Genomic DNA, 13,231 nt, shown 5'->3' with positions numbered 1-13,231 from the left:
GGGGTCCTGCAGGTGGAGTGCTACAGGTGGAGTTGCCCTGCTGGGGCTCTCCAGGTAGGGTCCTCTAGGTGGGGTCCTCTAGGTGGGGCTCTCCAGGTGTGGTCCTCTAGGTGGGGCTCTCCAGGTGGGGTCCTCCAGGTGGGGCTCTCCAGGTGAGGTCCTCCAGATGGGGTCCTCTAGGTGGGGTCCTCTAGGTAGGGTTCTCCAGGTGGGGCTCTCCAGGTGGGATGCTCTAAGTGGGGCCCTCCAGGTGGGGTCCTCTAGGTGGGACTCTCCAGGTAGAGTTCTCCAGGTGGGGCTCTCCAAGTGGAGTCTTCTAGGTGGGGCTCTACAGGTGGGGTCCTGCAGGTGGAGTGCTACAGGTGGGGTTCCCCTGGTGGGGCTTTTCAGGTAGGGTCCTCTAGGTGGGGTTCTCCAAGTAGAGTTCTCCAGGTGGGGCCCTCCAGGTGGATCCAGGGAAGGTGTGTGTACAGGCCAGTAAGGGAGAGGGGCTTGAAGGACTCAGGGAGAAAAGGTCTGTGGTGAACGTGGGGTAGTGATTTGGTTGTGGAAGACCTGGGGGATTGGCCCAGGGCGGCGGATCACAATGCTTAGTAACAGGGAGCAACGGGTGGTGGTTTCACAGGTTTTTCCTCCGTACATAAAAGTAATAAATTAAGGAATATATGTATGTCCAGAAAGAAGAAAAACCCCACCCGTCGCCCCACCACCCAGTACCATCACTGCTCATTCCTTGCAGGTTTTTTTCAGGTAGTTTTTTAAAATAAGGAAACAGTTATAAAGATACAGTATTTGTCATTCTCTTTCCTTTCTCCTGACATCAGAGGAGTGATTGGTTGCACATCGGGGGCGGCCGGAGCTGGACGATGCGCCCCTGCCCTCTGCGGCCCGTCCGGCGGGTCCTCACTGCCCCCCGCGCGCTGCCCAGCCCTGTCAGCCGCCCCGGACACGGAGGTCTCAGCCCCCACGGCGCTGGGCGGCGCCCCCACAGACAAGCGGGCCACGCGGAGGGCAGGGGAGCCCCACTCGCCCGGCGGGCGCCCCACGCTGTATGAGGTCTGGCTCTGCACCAAACCCCGCGTCCCCCGTGTGGGCGGCATGCGGGAGCCAGGAGGGCCCAGGGGACGAGGCTCCGGGTGGAATCGGGAATCCGTTCTCGGCCTGACAGCGGTGCCGTCCGCAGGATGCGGGCGCTGGAGGCCGTGCGGCCGAGGGGCTGCAGAGGGCCAGGCTCTGGGTGACCGGGCGGCTCCCGCCACAGACCACCTGGACGGGATACGCGGTGCGGGCTGTGGGGCTGGTTGCCAACCGGAGAGTGTGGGGAAATAAAATCAGGAGCTCAGGGCTTAAAATTCCCAGCTCAGGGGGCAGGTGAAGAGCCAAAAAGCGTCTGTGCTATGCAGAGGGGGGGTCCACCTGCAGGTCCGTCCCCCGCCCCGGCTGGCCCCCGGGAGGGCTCCCAGCACCCTCAGGGGTCCGAGGGCCCCGCCGCTGCCATCGCCCGAGCAGCGTGGTTCAGGCTGAGCACCCGAGTCTCCAGCGGGCAGAGGGACCCTGTGCCCCGTCCCCGGCGGGTACCCTGGGTGCCGCAGCTCCACGGGCTCCCCCGCAGACGGCACCTCCCACGTCGTCACACCCAGTGGTGGCCTGTGTGAGCCCACGGGGAGGGCCTGGGAGCTGCCCCCTGCTCCCTGCTCCCCCCTCCCCTGCACTGCACCAGCCCCAGCAGGGGCGCGGCCTCTGGGAAGTCCAGGGGTCCTCGAGGTCCCCGAGCCGGGTGGGCCCGGGGACCCTGACGCAGCTGCCCTACAAGAGTCCAGTATCTCTTGCAAGCACAGATTCCAGTATCTGACAAAGCACAAAGCAAACCCAAGAAGATTTGATCTGGTGGGTGGCTGCATCACAAGGCAAGTTGAATTCCTGATCTCTGGGGCCATCTTTTGCGGGGGGCCGGGTATTGTTGGGCAAGAAGGAGCCCCGTCACTTGGATGGGGACATGTGGGGAGATTCTGAAGGTGAGGACCTGAGCCCCGACATTCTGCAGGGTGTCCTTTGCCAGAAGCGCCCTTCCTCCTCCTCTGGCGGGTTAGCCCCCCTTGCCTGGAGAACCTGTAGTTCCCCCCACAAAGTAGTCATCCGCGGGGGGCTGTTGATTCTCCTCGGGACCACCCGTGACTCTGTTTCCAGATCCGTGACGAGACCCTGAGGCTCAGATGTGACTTAGAAGCTGAGGGGCGAAGTGTGTCCCCAGGAGGCTCTGCATAGGACCATTTGTGTTGCCCGCAGCCCAGGGGCCATATATGGGGAGGGTTAGGGTGGAGGTGATACTGAGTGCTGGCCAGGGTCCCCCGTGGACGAGAGTGGATTCTCAGGGTGACGGCGAGTGGCTCTGTCTGTGTTTGCACAAAACTTGCCCACGCAGGAGGCTGAGATGCCAGACCTGTGGTCCCCGGTCCAGGCAGGTGGCCAAAGGCTTGGGGGGACCAGGGGCTTGTTGGTTGGATCTGCCACCTAGGCCCTGTCCCCTGCCACTCAGCGGCCAGCCAGACGGCACGCCGTGCACCGCAGCTGCGTGGATTCCGTGGGTGACGGGCCCCGAGGTGTATCAGAGCACTGACCACGGAGCCTGGATGTGGGCCACGGCGTCCCTGGGGCTGGAACACCTGCCTTCCCAACGACGGGCTGGATCACGGCAGGGACGCTGTGGTCTGAGGTGGGGGGGGGACTGGACACCCACGCTTCCCGCACGGCCTCTGCTCAGCGGTGTCCTGTCAGCAGGTGGCTCCCCAGGGGTCCCCCGAGGCAGCTCAGCCATCACGCTGGTCCTGCAAGGGGGCATCTCAGCCCCGGTGTCAGGCTCAGGACGTGTTTCTCTCCCGGTGGACAAGACACTGCGTTGACTTCCAGTTCCCGTGCTGACTCCAGTCCCGAAAACCCCAGCAGGGGCCTCTGCAGCGGTGTTTTTCTCCCAGCCTGATCCTTGGATCCGATCCTCAGGAGCGAACTCTCAAGATCGTGCTGCCAGCAGGGTCACAGGAGCCCTCAGTCCTCGGGCGGTGGCGGATGAAATATTCAGTTTGACGGCTCCGCTCCCGAGGGTGGAGGGTGGAGGGGGACGCCTGCCTCCTCGGCCGGGCCTCTTATAAAGAGGAGCCTGCTGGGCCGCAGAGCCCATCCCCTTCCCCCTGCGGCCGCGGTGAGCCCCGGGAGCTCAAGGTAACCCCTGCAGGGGCAGATGTGGGGGCGCCGCGACAGGGAGGGACCCAGACGGCCGGGGCTTGGGCTCAGGACGACGGTCTGAGGCCCCTGGAACTGAACCCTCAGAGCCCGACCTCTTCCCAGAGCCGTTTTCCAGGGAGCTGCCCGGTGTGGGGAGGCTTGGGGGGAAGAAGCGGGCGCTGCCGGGCGCCTGGTCCCACCCCGGCTCCTCCCGCTGCAGGTGGACGGGAGCTTCGTCAGCTGGTGGGCATGATGAAGGCCTGCTTGGTGCCAGGGGTGGCCCTCTGCCTCCTGCTGGGACCTCTGGCGGGTGAGTGGCGGCTGCTGTGCCCCCGGCCGCTAGGCAGCGGGTGTGTGGGGGCCGGGGGGTCCTTCCTGGGGGGCTCTCCAGGGTGACTGCCCTCCTCTTCCTCTGCAGGGGCCAAGCCGGTGCAGGAGGAGGGAGGTATCGTATGGTCCTCTTGTTCTCTCCTTGTGTGTGTTTGGGTGGGATGGGGTCTGAAGAGGGAGCCGGGTGGGGGCTGGGTGGGGGCTGCCCCCCCGCCCCCGTCCTGAGCCAATGAAGCAGGAGCCTGGGTCAGGCCAAGGACAAGCTATGCAGGCAGAGGGTCAGGAGCCTCTTACCCCGGCCCTGCCCTCCAGCCCCCTGGGGACACAAACCCTCCGCGACCGGTGTCCTAGGCTTGCTCGGCCTCCTCATCCTCGGGTTGGACTCACCCCAGGGCCCCCCCACCTGAGTCCTGCCTCAGAGCAGTGGCGTCTGGACTCCAGGGCTGGGGCTGTGGTCTCCGGGGAAAGCCCCCCCTGGGCTGTGCCCCCACCCTCACCGAGGTGTTCCCTCCCTGCCCAGCATCTCCAGGATGGGAGCCAGATTCCCCGCCCCCTCCCCCTCCCCCTCCCCCTTTTCCTGTCCCTGAGCTGTCCCCCCCCCCCAACCAGGAGTGCTGAGAGGCAGACCCAGGCCATCACCCAGATAACGAGGCTCCGGGTACTTCCACAGAGGACCGGGGGTGGCCCAGGTCCCGGCTCCCAGCTGGGAGGGCCCCTTCACTGCCAGGGCACTGCTGGCCACCGGCCACCTGCCCTGAGGCATCACGGAGGGGCAGCTCGGGCAGGGCGGGTGGGGCAGCCACTGAGGCGGCGGCGGCCGTGTCTTTCAGGCCCCTATGCCGAGCCGCCCGCCATGCCCTACTGGCCTTTCTCCACTTCCGACTTCTGGAACTACGTGCAGTACTTCCAGGCCCTGGGGGCCTACCCGCAGGTTGAGGACCTGGCACGCACCTTCTTTGCTCACTTCCCCCTGGGGACCACCCTGGGGTTCCATGTCCCCTATCAGCAGGACTGAGCCCACCTGGCTCCTCAGTCTCATGCTCAATAAATTCCCGACTTGAGATGCACCGAGCCTTCGGGTTTTCTTTCAAGAACGGCTCTAGTCAGGCCACGTTCCCTTTCTTATGTGACAAGCGCTCCAGGGCCCTGACTCAGGACCGTGCTTTACACGTCACCCTGTTACCTAAACTCACAGCCCCTCGGAGGGAGGTGCTGCAGGTCTCCTGGAGTGCAGGGGGGAAACTGAGGCAAACAGACACCAGGGCGCTGCCTGACTTGTTGACGGGACCTAGATTCCAGGCGGCCACACCCCAGAGCCCCGGCCCTCGGTCACCGAGGTGTGCAGCAGCCGGACCCTCAGCGGCCGCCCGGGCTGGGACCCCTGCCGCCCCCCCTTCCCGCAGCGTGCTCCTGAGGGCCGCTCACAGCAGGGCGGCAGGAGCCTGGCCTGTGGGGAAGGGCCGGGGGCTGGGTGCCCTCCGTCTGTAAGGGGAGGGTCCCTGAAACCTGGGCGCAGGCGTGGCCTACTCCTCCGTGGCCAACTCCTCTGGGGCTGTGGGAGGAAGCGGGCTACATGCCCTGGGGACTCTGGAGGTGGGGGAGGTGGGGGAGGACAGGCAGGCCACCGGCATGGTGTCTGGGGTGGCAGCTCTGCAGCTCTGCAGGCGTGAGCCTCCCGGGGCAAGCGTACAAGCCGCACGCCCTGCCGGCCACCTCAGGGTCAATGAGAAGCCTCTGTATGGGGCGCAGTAGGTAGAGGACACATCCGGCTCCCCCCCGTTTGTCAGTGAGCACGGGGTGCTCCCACCTTTGAGCTGCTGGGGATGACGGTGCCCTGACCACAGGGTGCAAGTGCCTCGAGCAGAGCCTGCCCCCACGTCCTCTAGGTGTGTCCCCCAGTGGCACCGAGGCTGGCAGGGCTGGCAGGGCGGTTCTACCCGCTCCCCACTGCTGCTCCGGGTCACATTCCCCGGCGGTGCACGACTGACCGCTCCGGCCCGGCCCGGCCCTCCCCCCCTCCTCCCTCCCCTCCCCAGGACTCCTCCTCCTCCGCCCTCCGGGTTGTAAACAGGGAGGTCAGGTGGATTCCTCCGGCATCTCCCCGAGGCTGCGGGGGCGGAGCACCCTTCCTGGGCTTCTCGCCATTCCTGTGTCCGCTGCAGAGAAAGGGCTCCTCGGGTCACTTGGCCACTGAGGTGCGGTCTGTGCTGGAGAGTCACGGGGTCTCCGTGTGCTGCGCACGGATCGCTCACCGCGGTGCACAGCGGCCCACGGGCATGTGCCTGCAGCGGGCGGGGCCCGGGAGTCCCGGAGCCCCCTGACCACCACCACCCGCCCCTGTCCTCGGTCCGCGGGGCTCCCCCCGGGGGCTCCCCCCACCCCATCGCCGCCCTCGCCGCCTCCCCCCAGCCCCGTGTCCATCCCCCTCCCGGCCCCGTCCTCCCGCCCCCCCCCCCGTGCCCTCTCCCCTCCCGTTGTCCCCTCCCCCGCCCCGTGCCCTCCCCTTCCCCGTGTCCCCTCCCCCCCGTGTCCTCCCCCTTCCCCGTGTCCCCCCGCCCCGTGCCCTCCCCCTCTCCGTGTCCCCTCCCCCTCCCCGTGTCCCCCCTCCCCCCGTGTCCCCCCCCGTGCCCTCCCCCTCTCCGTGTCCCCTCCCCTCCCCCGTGTCCCCTCCCCCCCGTGCCCTCCCCCTCCCCGTGTCCCCTCCCCTCCCCCGTGTCCCCCCCCGTGCCCTCCCCCTCTCCGTGTCCCCTCCCCTCCCCGTGTCCCCCCTCCCCCCGTGTCCCCCCCGTGCCCTCCCCTCTCCGTGTCCCCTCCCCTCCCCCGTGTCCCCTCCCCCCCGTGCCCTCCCCCTCCCCGTGTCCCCTCCCCTCCCCCGTGTCCCCTCCCCCCGTGCCCTCCCCCTCTCCGTGTCCCCTCCCCCTCCCCGTGTCCCCCCTCCCCCCGTGTCCCCCCCCCGTGCCCTCCCCCTCCCCGTGTCCCCTACCGCTCTCCGTGTCCCCTCCCCTCCCCGTGTCCCCCCCTCCCCCCGTGTGCCCCCCGTGCCCTCCCCCCTCCGTGTCCCCTCCCCTCCCCCGTGTCCCCTCCCCCCCGTGCCCTCCCCCTCCCCGTGTCCCCTCCCCCCCGTGCCCTCCCCTCCCCCGTGTCCCCTCCCCGTGCCCTCCCCTCCCCCGTGTCCCCTCCCCGTGTCCCTCCCCCTCCCCCGTGTCCCCCGCCCCGTACCCTCCCCCTTCCCCGTGCCCTCCCCCTCCCCGTGTCCCCTCCCCCCCGTCCCCCCCGCCCGGTGTCCCCCGCCCCCCGCCGCCCCCAGGACCGCAGGATAGCCCGGCCCCGCCCCGCCCCGGCCCTCCGACCCCAGCGTTCGCGCGCGGCTTCGCCCGGTCTGCGCGCTGGGCCGTCGGGGCCGAGCCGTCGGCGCCCGGGGCCACCCCGCCTCCCCGCCTCCCCGCGCAGGTCCCTCCCGGGCGCCCAGGGAACCACAGAGTCGGCGGTCCTCCGGCGCCTAGACCCGCCGCGGCCGGCGCGCACCGGAAGAGGCGTCGGGCGGGCCGGAAGTGGGCCGGGGGCGCGGGCGGCGAGATGAAGCCGGCGGTGGTGGACGAGATGTTCCCCGAGGGCTCCGGGCCCTACGTGGACCTGGACGAGGTGAGGCGGGGAGGCGGCGGCGGCCAGGCTGGGGCGGCGGCCAGGCGGGGGCCCCAGGGGCGGGAGGGGCTCCGGGCGCCGAGGGAACCATAGAGTCGGCGGTCCTCCGGCGCGCCTAGAGCCGCCGCGGCCGGCGCGCACCGGAAGAGGCGTCGGGCGGGCCGGAAGTGGGCCGGGGGCGCGGGCGGCGAGATGAAGCCGGCGGTGGACGAGATGTTCCCCGAGGGCGCCGGGCCCTACGTGGACCTGGACGAGGTGAGGCGGGAGGCGGCGGCCAGGCGGGCGCCCGGGGACACGGGGGCGGCGCTGGGAGGCGGCCCGGGGGGCGGGCTGGGGGCTGGGGCGAGAGGGGCCGCGGCCCGGGAGCGGGTGGCCTGCGTGGCCCGGGGCAGGGCGGGAGGCCGCGGGCAGAGGCGGCGGAGGATCCCGGGATTTTTTTTTTTTTTTTTTTCTTAAACGTCTCGGGTTTGGGTTCCTGAGAACGACCGCGGAAAGGCCCAGGGGCAGCCGCCCGGCGACTCCGGAGCCGGGAAAGGCGGGAGCGGGCGGCCCGGGGACCCTCCCCCGTCGCCGTGTGGCCTCCGCCTGCCCGGCCGCGCTGGCCCGCGAGGCGCCGGGACCCCAGGCCCGCGGGGAGGCCCCAGGGAAGTGGGTGGAGGCTCCGCAGCAGCGGGGGCGATCCAGGGCCCAGGCGGCGGCGCAGGGTTCGCACAGACTCGGGGCCTCTGCGGCGCCCCGTAAGGGGCTAGAACCCCGCCCAGGGTTTGCGGGGAGGTGGCAGGTCAGGGCGGCTGCAGGATGCTGTGTGAGACGCAGGGGGAGCCCGGGGATGCGATGCACACGGCGTCCAAGACCCGAGGACCCGAGGGGACCTTCAAGGTAATTCCCTGGGATGCCGCCCCTCTCGCCCACTTCCTCGGCCTGAAACGAAACTCTGGCTCCGACCGGGGCACCTCTCCATCCCTCGCCCGCCTGCCTCTGCTGCAGGGCGGCCCCGGGTCCTGTAGGGCGCTGTCCCCCCCCCCCCTTCCTGCTCTCCCGGAAAGCAGCCCTGACGCCGTGTCCCCTTTCCCTTCCAGGCCGGAGGTAGCACCGGGCTCCTGATGGACTTGGCAGCCAACGAGAAGGCAGTTCACGCAGACTTTTTCAATGGTGAGGACGCGGGGGTTGGGGATTCCAGGGCTGACCCGAGTGTTCGTCGGGTGTGTGAGGCAGTGGAATACCTTGCAGGCACCGCAGCCTGGGCAGTCAGCCCTGCTTCCCAGGAGGAAAACAAAGTATAAAACTGCACCCAGTCTTGCGTTCCGGTGGTCGAGCTTGCGCTGTAGCCACGCTTTTGGCCTCCTGAGCCCGTGGCAGAGGCTGGTCTGTTGTCGTGACCCGAGACTCGGGTGCGGGAACCCCAGGGGGGTTTCTCGTCTGCCGTAGGAGACGGCTGGTTTTCCTTCCTTCCCTGTGTCATGTTGCTGGGTTCTGGCCCCCGGGCTCCCTTCACGGCCACAACCCGCTCTCCCCGCCCTTGTCGCTGAAAGCAGGACTCCGTTGTACTTCAGAGCTTTGACGCTGGTTACCCAGAACCTGGATAGTCGGTAGTGAAGAACCAAGGGGGCGTGACACCTTCTCACGGCCTTCCCACGTTATAGGGGGTGTTTCTCCTGCTGCTCTCGGGTCTCCTAAGGCCCTGTTCCTGCAGGTTGTATTCTTACTAAGACACAAGATAGGTCGTCTTGGGAGAGCCCGTGGTGTTTTCCATCATCCTTCTTTCATCCAGGGTGCTGCTTTGATGTGCCCAGTCCCCGCTGGAGCCCGAGTCCACGTTCTCTTATCTGGCGTCTTTTCAGCAAGTCGTTGCCTAAAAAGAGAAGCCAGGCTGCTTGCTTAGGTGCCGTCTTCCCGGGGAGCCGGCCACTCTCCTGAGGCGACACCCAGGCTGCCACCAGCCTGGAGGACGGGACAGCCTTTCTCTAAGGTCTCCAGAGTCACCATGTGAAAGCCCCGCTCATGTGAGGTGATCTCAGGGGGCCTCTCCCCGGGCAGGGCAGGGTGATCTCCAGCAGCACCCGACCTGCTATCACATGCAGTAATCTCCCTCAAGGTCCCACGGGTCCTCTGGATTTACAGACTTGCCTGCGTTCCAGTGTTCAGGTGCACATGGTTTCTGAAAACAGCCCTTTAATTCTGCCAGGAAGGTACCTGGGAGGGACCCGGGCCGCCCAGCGTGGGGCCCTCCTCTCTCTGGTCAGGGCTGGAAAGGGAGGGAGCACAGAACGACTTTGTGCTGCATCGGTCCACCCACCGACAGTTCACGAGGAGGGAGCACGTGGCTGTCAGGCTGTGCCAGTGCCCTGTGTTCAGGAAGCTGCTTACTAGCCGGGAGTGCCTAGGGTGGGGCTTCTGCCCCCTGGCCCCTGGGGCGTGCTCTCTTCACTCACTGTATGGTAGGCCAGGCACGAGGGGGGGGCAGCTGTGAGGGCAGTTTCTCTGGGGGCGGGGGTGTGAGCTGGGGCTGGGGGCTGGGGAGAAAGGTGCAGAGCTGTGGGACGGGGAGTCAGCCCTGCTGCGCTGGGACACCCCCCCCCACCCCCGTGTCATTGCTGAGCAGAGGCGGCTGGGACCCTCCACACCTCTTTCCAGCTGTTTGTCCTGCACCGTTTGAACATGGGACTATGAGGAGACCCTTAGTTTCCTTTCCCCGTCGCGAGAGCAAGGCCTGCCGGTGGTAGAGGGTTTAGGAAACCCATAGACAAAGAGAATCCAGCGTCCTCCAGTGCTGAGGCAGGGGACCCATCCCAGTAAGCGGAACGCCGCAAGTGTGTGGTGCTTTTTCCAGCACAAAGGGCTCAGACCGTCTCTCAGGCGGGACCGTTGGTTGGACTCCCTTAAAGATGACCATTCTTGGGTGGCTCAGTTCTAGCACCTTCCTCCCGCCTGCCCTCTGCGTTCCCGTGCTTGCGCGGCGTCCAGTGCCTGCCAGCCTTCAGTGGCCTCGCCTCCGCCTGTGTGCATTTTCTTAAGATTGTCACCTAAATAGGTTAAAGGTGCCGCTTTCTGCACTACTCTGCCCCTAGGACAGTATGATCTCTGCTGGATAAAATGGAGTCTGGAAAAGCTCGTTTATTTGGATTGTTTACTGTTTTTTCTGTATTTTGGATGATTATGTAATTCATTTTAAAGTTATTTTCTTAGTTTACCTTTGTGCCTAGTTAACGTGTAGTTTTGTTTGTTTACGTAGATTTTGAAGATCTGTTTGATGATGATGACATCCAGTGAGACGCCGTCCAGGGGCGCGTGTGCGCGTGTGCTCACGCCTGCACTGTACTGCTGTGGTGGAGCTCCGCAAAGGACAATTTCAGATGGCTCTAAAGAACTTGTGGACGTTACTAGAAATTAGGAGGTGGTTACCAAGAAAGAGAAGGATGGTTTTAAATATCTGCATGAGGCCCGCTAATCTCTAAATGTGACCAACTTTTGTCCTTCAATTAAAAGAAAAAGTGATGCCGTCATTGCAGGGTAATTTTAATTCTTGAATTTTCAAGCAAATGTTACAATCCCTGAAAGTCTCTGTGCTTACGTGTGGGTGCGTGTGTGTTGGCATGGAGAGTGAAACACTTGTCAGCCTACAAGTACACACTACGCTCTTTTCCCTGTATGCAGTATCGAGTAATTGTGAGGGCTCACCCCCTGCAAAGTGTGGGCTAGACAGCGGTGTCGGGTGTGCACGTGGCCCTCCTCACAGCACGCTGGTCAGACCTTACTCTGGGCAGATGCGCCTGGCACGGTCCCCCCCGCTCCCCCAAGATGGGCCTCGGGTCACCTGCCCTAGCACTAGAGCAGCTGCTGTTGCGAGACCCGAGGCTTGAAGACTCAAGACAGCTAGATAATGACCCTGACGGAGGTGCCTTCCTTGTGAGAAATGTGTATGTTGGGCCATTTCAAAGAGGATGTAACACCTAAGGGAGAAAAAGGTATTTTTGACTTTCTTTTTGGCCCAGCTCAGCTATAGATAATGGCTGTAAAAACTAAGATTTCTATTTCATGTCGATGTCAAAGTGAAGAGTGTTTTCTTCGGCCAGGAAGCGCCCATGCCACAGGACTACAGCGCTCCGCATATCTTAGAGATGAGCAGGGCCACTGAGTAGATGCTCAGCACATGCTGACCTCCCCCGGGACAACGCGCTCGACAGCATCACCTGGTAGCCCGAAGAGAGATGAAGGTCTAACCTGGAGGAGCCCTCACCTCTGCTGCGTCCCCGTGAGTGCTGTGCGGGCTTCCAGTCTGTCACTTAGACGGTGCTCCTGCCCTGCCCTGGGAGAACTAGTCTGGCAAGCTGCCCTGGGCCCACACGAGAGCGGGTTACGGCCCAGTGTCCCTGCCAGACAGGACAGGACAGGTGTGGTCTGCTGTGTCGGAAGCCCCTTCCTCTGAGGCTCGGGGCCCCAAAGCACAGGCTGCCTCACAGGCGAGCTGCGCATTCTCTGCCTTCTGAGAGCGGCTTTCTTGGTGCTTAGCTTAATTCACGAGCGGTTTCTACTGTTTGCTAAGTGGGTTTCTCAGAACAGGCCCACAAGTGTCTGGGGAGCAGGTAGGTGTGGGGGTGAATTCTTTGGGGTTACCCTACAGTCCTCATCCGTTGAGGTTTTCAACAGCCCTGTGTGGCTTGTGCCGTTTTGCGTCGGGGCTGGCTGGGGCTCAGACCCGCAGCGACCCTGCAGTGACCCCTGTGTTGAGTGTCACCAAGGAGCTGTGGGCCCCGCCCAACCCCCCTCACCTGTCGGGCCTCCTTCTTTGTCGGCAGACGAGGCCCTTGGTCCCTGACATGGCTCCTGGTTCTTGGGCCTCTGCTTGTCAGCAGGAGGGGGTGGCCCGAGGTGGAGGAAGGGGAACCAGAGCACGGGAACTCCATGGCTGCAGTGGGGAGCTCTGTGTGAGCCTTAGAATCCCGGGCGAGTCTGTCCCAGCAGCTGTGTGAGTGCTAATCCCCGTGTGTGTGACACACGCGGTTAGACCCGTTAGGCATTTGTGCCCTGGACCACCTTTTGCCTTCACAGAAGCTGCAGCTTCCTGGTGCCATGAGGCTCAGAGACAGAATTTGCACCTTCTCCCCCTTTGTCTCGCTGCGCCTCGGCCATCCCCATGGGGAAGCGGCGAGTACGGTAGGAGACAGCAGCATCCGCTTGTCCTGTGCGTGTGCGGACTCTTGCCGTTGTCAGTCATGTGTCTTCATTGACAGTGGCAAAAACACACTTCCTCTAATTTTTTCTACCTCCTTGCCTTGATCATGGGGCCTCGTGTGCCCATCTCTGGCACATTTAGAAATGCTGTGGGACGCCTGGGGGGCTCAGCGGTGGAGCGCCTGCCTTCAGCTCAGGTCATGATCCCGGGATTGAGTCCCACATCGGGCTGCCCGCTGGGAGCCTGCTTCTCCCTCTGCCTGTGTCTCTGCCTCTCTCTCTGTGTCTCTCATGAATAAATAAATAAATCTTAAAAAAAAGAAATGCCGTGGAGTTATGCCACACTTGACGTCAGGCCCAGCTGCCAGCCAAGGGGTGGAACGTGAGAAGGTGAGGCACAGCTGGGCCGGAACCCCTGGGGCTGCTTGGAGACCCAGCTGAGGGTAAGGAGACTCCTCAGTGAGGACGGGAGGCAGCTTACGCACCAGAGCCTGTGAGTGGAAGCGGGGATTTGTGGGCAGGCTGGAAGGACAGGTGAACAGAGGACAGCTGGCCCCAGGCTCTGGGACCCTCGAGGGGGCCGTCCCCCCACTTCCCCTGCCACGGGCTTCTCGGGCCAGGTGGGGCCAGGGTCCTGACAGTGCTGGCTGTAGCTGGCCCCGTGTGCCCCCCGACCTGCCAGCCGTGGCCAGGCTGCCGCTGGGACAGTGGGTGGCAGTGCCCACTCAGACCCCGGAGCTGGGGAAGCACCTTTGTACAGAGCGGAAGGTGTCCGCTCCATGGCCGTGATGGGTTCTTTGGGGAATATTCTGTTAACTGTTGGGGGATCCTCGGGATCTGAAGTTACCGGTCCTTGGATGTGAGGATG

General features: G+C 64.9%; 2 protein-coding genes and 1 long non-coding RNA gene across 3 annotated transcripts; all 3 read left to right on the top strand.

Moving 5' to 3' along the window:
• The first annotated feature begins 2,770 nt into the window (after nucleotides 1-2,770).
• Nucleotides 2,771-4,616, top strand: OTOS (otospiralin). Its single transcript, XM_025463673.3, has 4 exons — nucleotides 2,771-3,216; nucleotides 3,440-3,529; nucleotides 3,638-3,664; nucleotides 4,380-4,616. The coding sequence occupies exons 2-4, from the start codon at nucleotides 3,469-3,471 to the stop codon at nucleotides 4,562-4,564; spliced, it is 273 nt and encodes a 90-aa protein (XP_025319458.1). The 5' UTR covers nucleotides 2,771-3,216; nucleotides 3,440-3,468; the 3' UTR covers nucleotides 4,565-4,616.
• Nucleotides 4,617-7,289: 2,673 nt separating this feature from the next.
• Nucleotides 7,290-10,694, top strand: COPS9 (COP9 signalosome subunit 9). The gene is made up of 3 exons (XM_025463672.3): nucleotides 7,290-7,446; nucleotides 8,271-8,343; nucleotides 10,424-10,694. Exons 1-3 carry the CDS (start codon nucleotides 7,384-7,386, stop codon nucleotides 10,459-10,461), a joined length of 174 nt encoding a protein of 57 aa, XP_025319457.1. The 5' UTR covers nucleotides 7,290-7,383; the 3' UTR covers nucleotides 10,462-10,694.
• Nucleotides 10,695-10,707: 13 nt separating this feature from the next.
• Nucleotides 10,708-12,652, top strand: LOC125753593 (uncharacterized). Its single transcript, XR_007405739.1, has 3 exons — nucleotides 10,708-11,156; nucleotides 11,265-11,443; nucleotides 12,241-12,652. It is a non-coding gene; the product is annotated as an uncharacterized LOC125753593 (long non-coding RNA).
• The last annotated feature ends 579 nt before the right edge of the window (nucleotides 12,653-13,231 follow it).

Source organism: Canis lupus, chromosome 25 (assembly GCF_003254725.2).
Source record: "Canis lupus dingo isolate Sandy chromosome 25, ASM325472v2, whole genome shotgun sequence".
NCBI classification, from domain to species: domain Eukaryota; kingdom Metazoa; phylum Chordata; class Mammalia; order Carnivora; family Canidae; genus Canis; species Canis lupus.
The sequence above is the reverse complement of the archived record's forward strand: the minus strand, read 5'-3'. Positions and strand labels throughout refer to the sequence as shown.

Coding starts and splice junctions, on each gene's coding strand:
- COPS9 (XM_025463672.3), top strand. CDS start 7,384: ATGAAGCCGGCGGTGGACGAGATGTTCCCCGAGGGCGCCGGGCCCTAC. Junction 7,447..8,270: donor CCTACGTGGACCTGGACGAG/GTGAGGCGGGAG, acceptor TTTCCCTTCCAG/GCCGGAGGTAGCACCGGGCT. Junction 8,344..10,423: donor TCACGCAGACTTTTTCAATG/GTGAGGACGCGG, acceptor TTGTTTACGTAG/ATTTTGAAGATCTGTTTGAT.
- OTOS (XM_025463673.3), top strand. CDS start 3,469: ATGATGAAGGCCTGCTTGGTGCCAGGGGTGGCCCTCTGCCTCCTGCTG. Junction 3,530..3,637: donor CCTGCTGGGACCTCTGGCGG/GTGAGTGGCGGC, acceptor CTTCCTCTGCAG/GGGCCAAGCCGGTGCAGGAG. Junction 3,665..4,379: donor GCCGGTGCAGGAGGAGGGAG/GTATCGTATGGT, acceptor CGTGTCTTTCAG/GCCCCTATGCCGAGCCGCCC.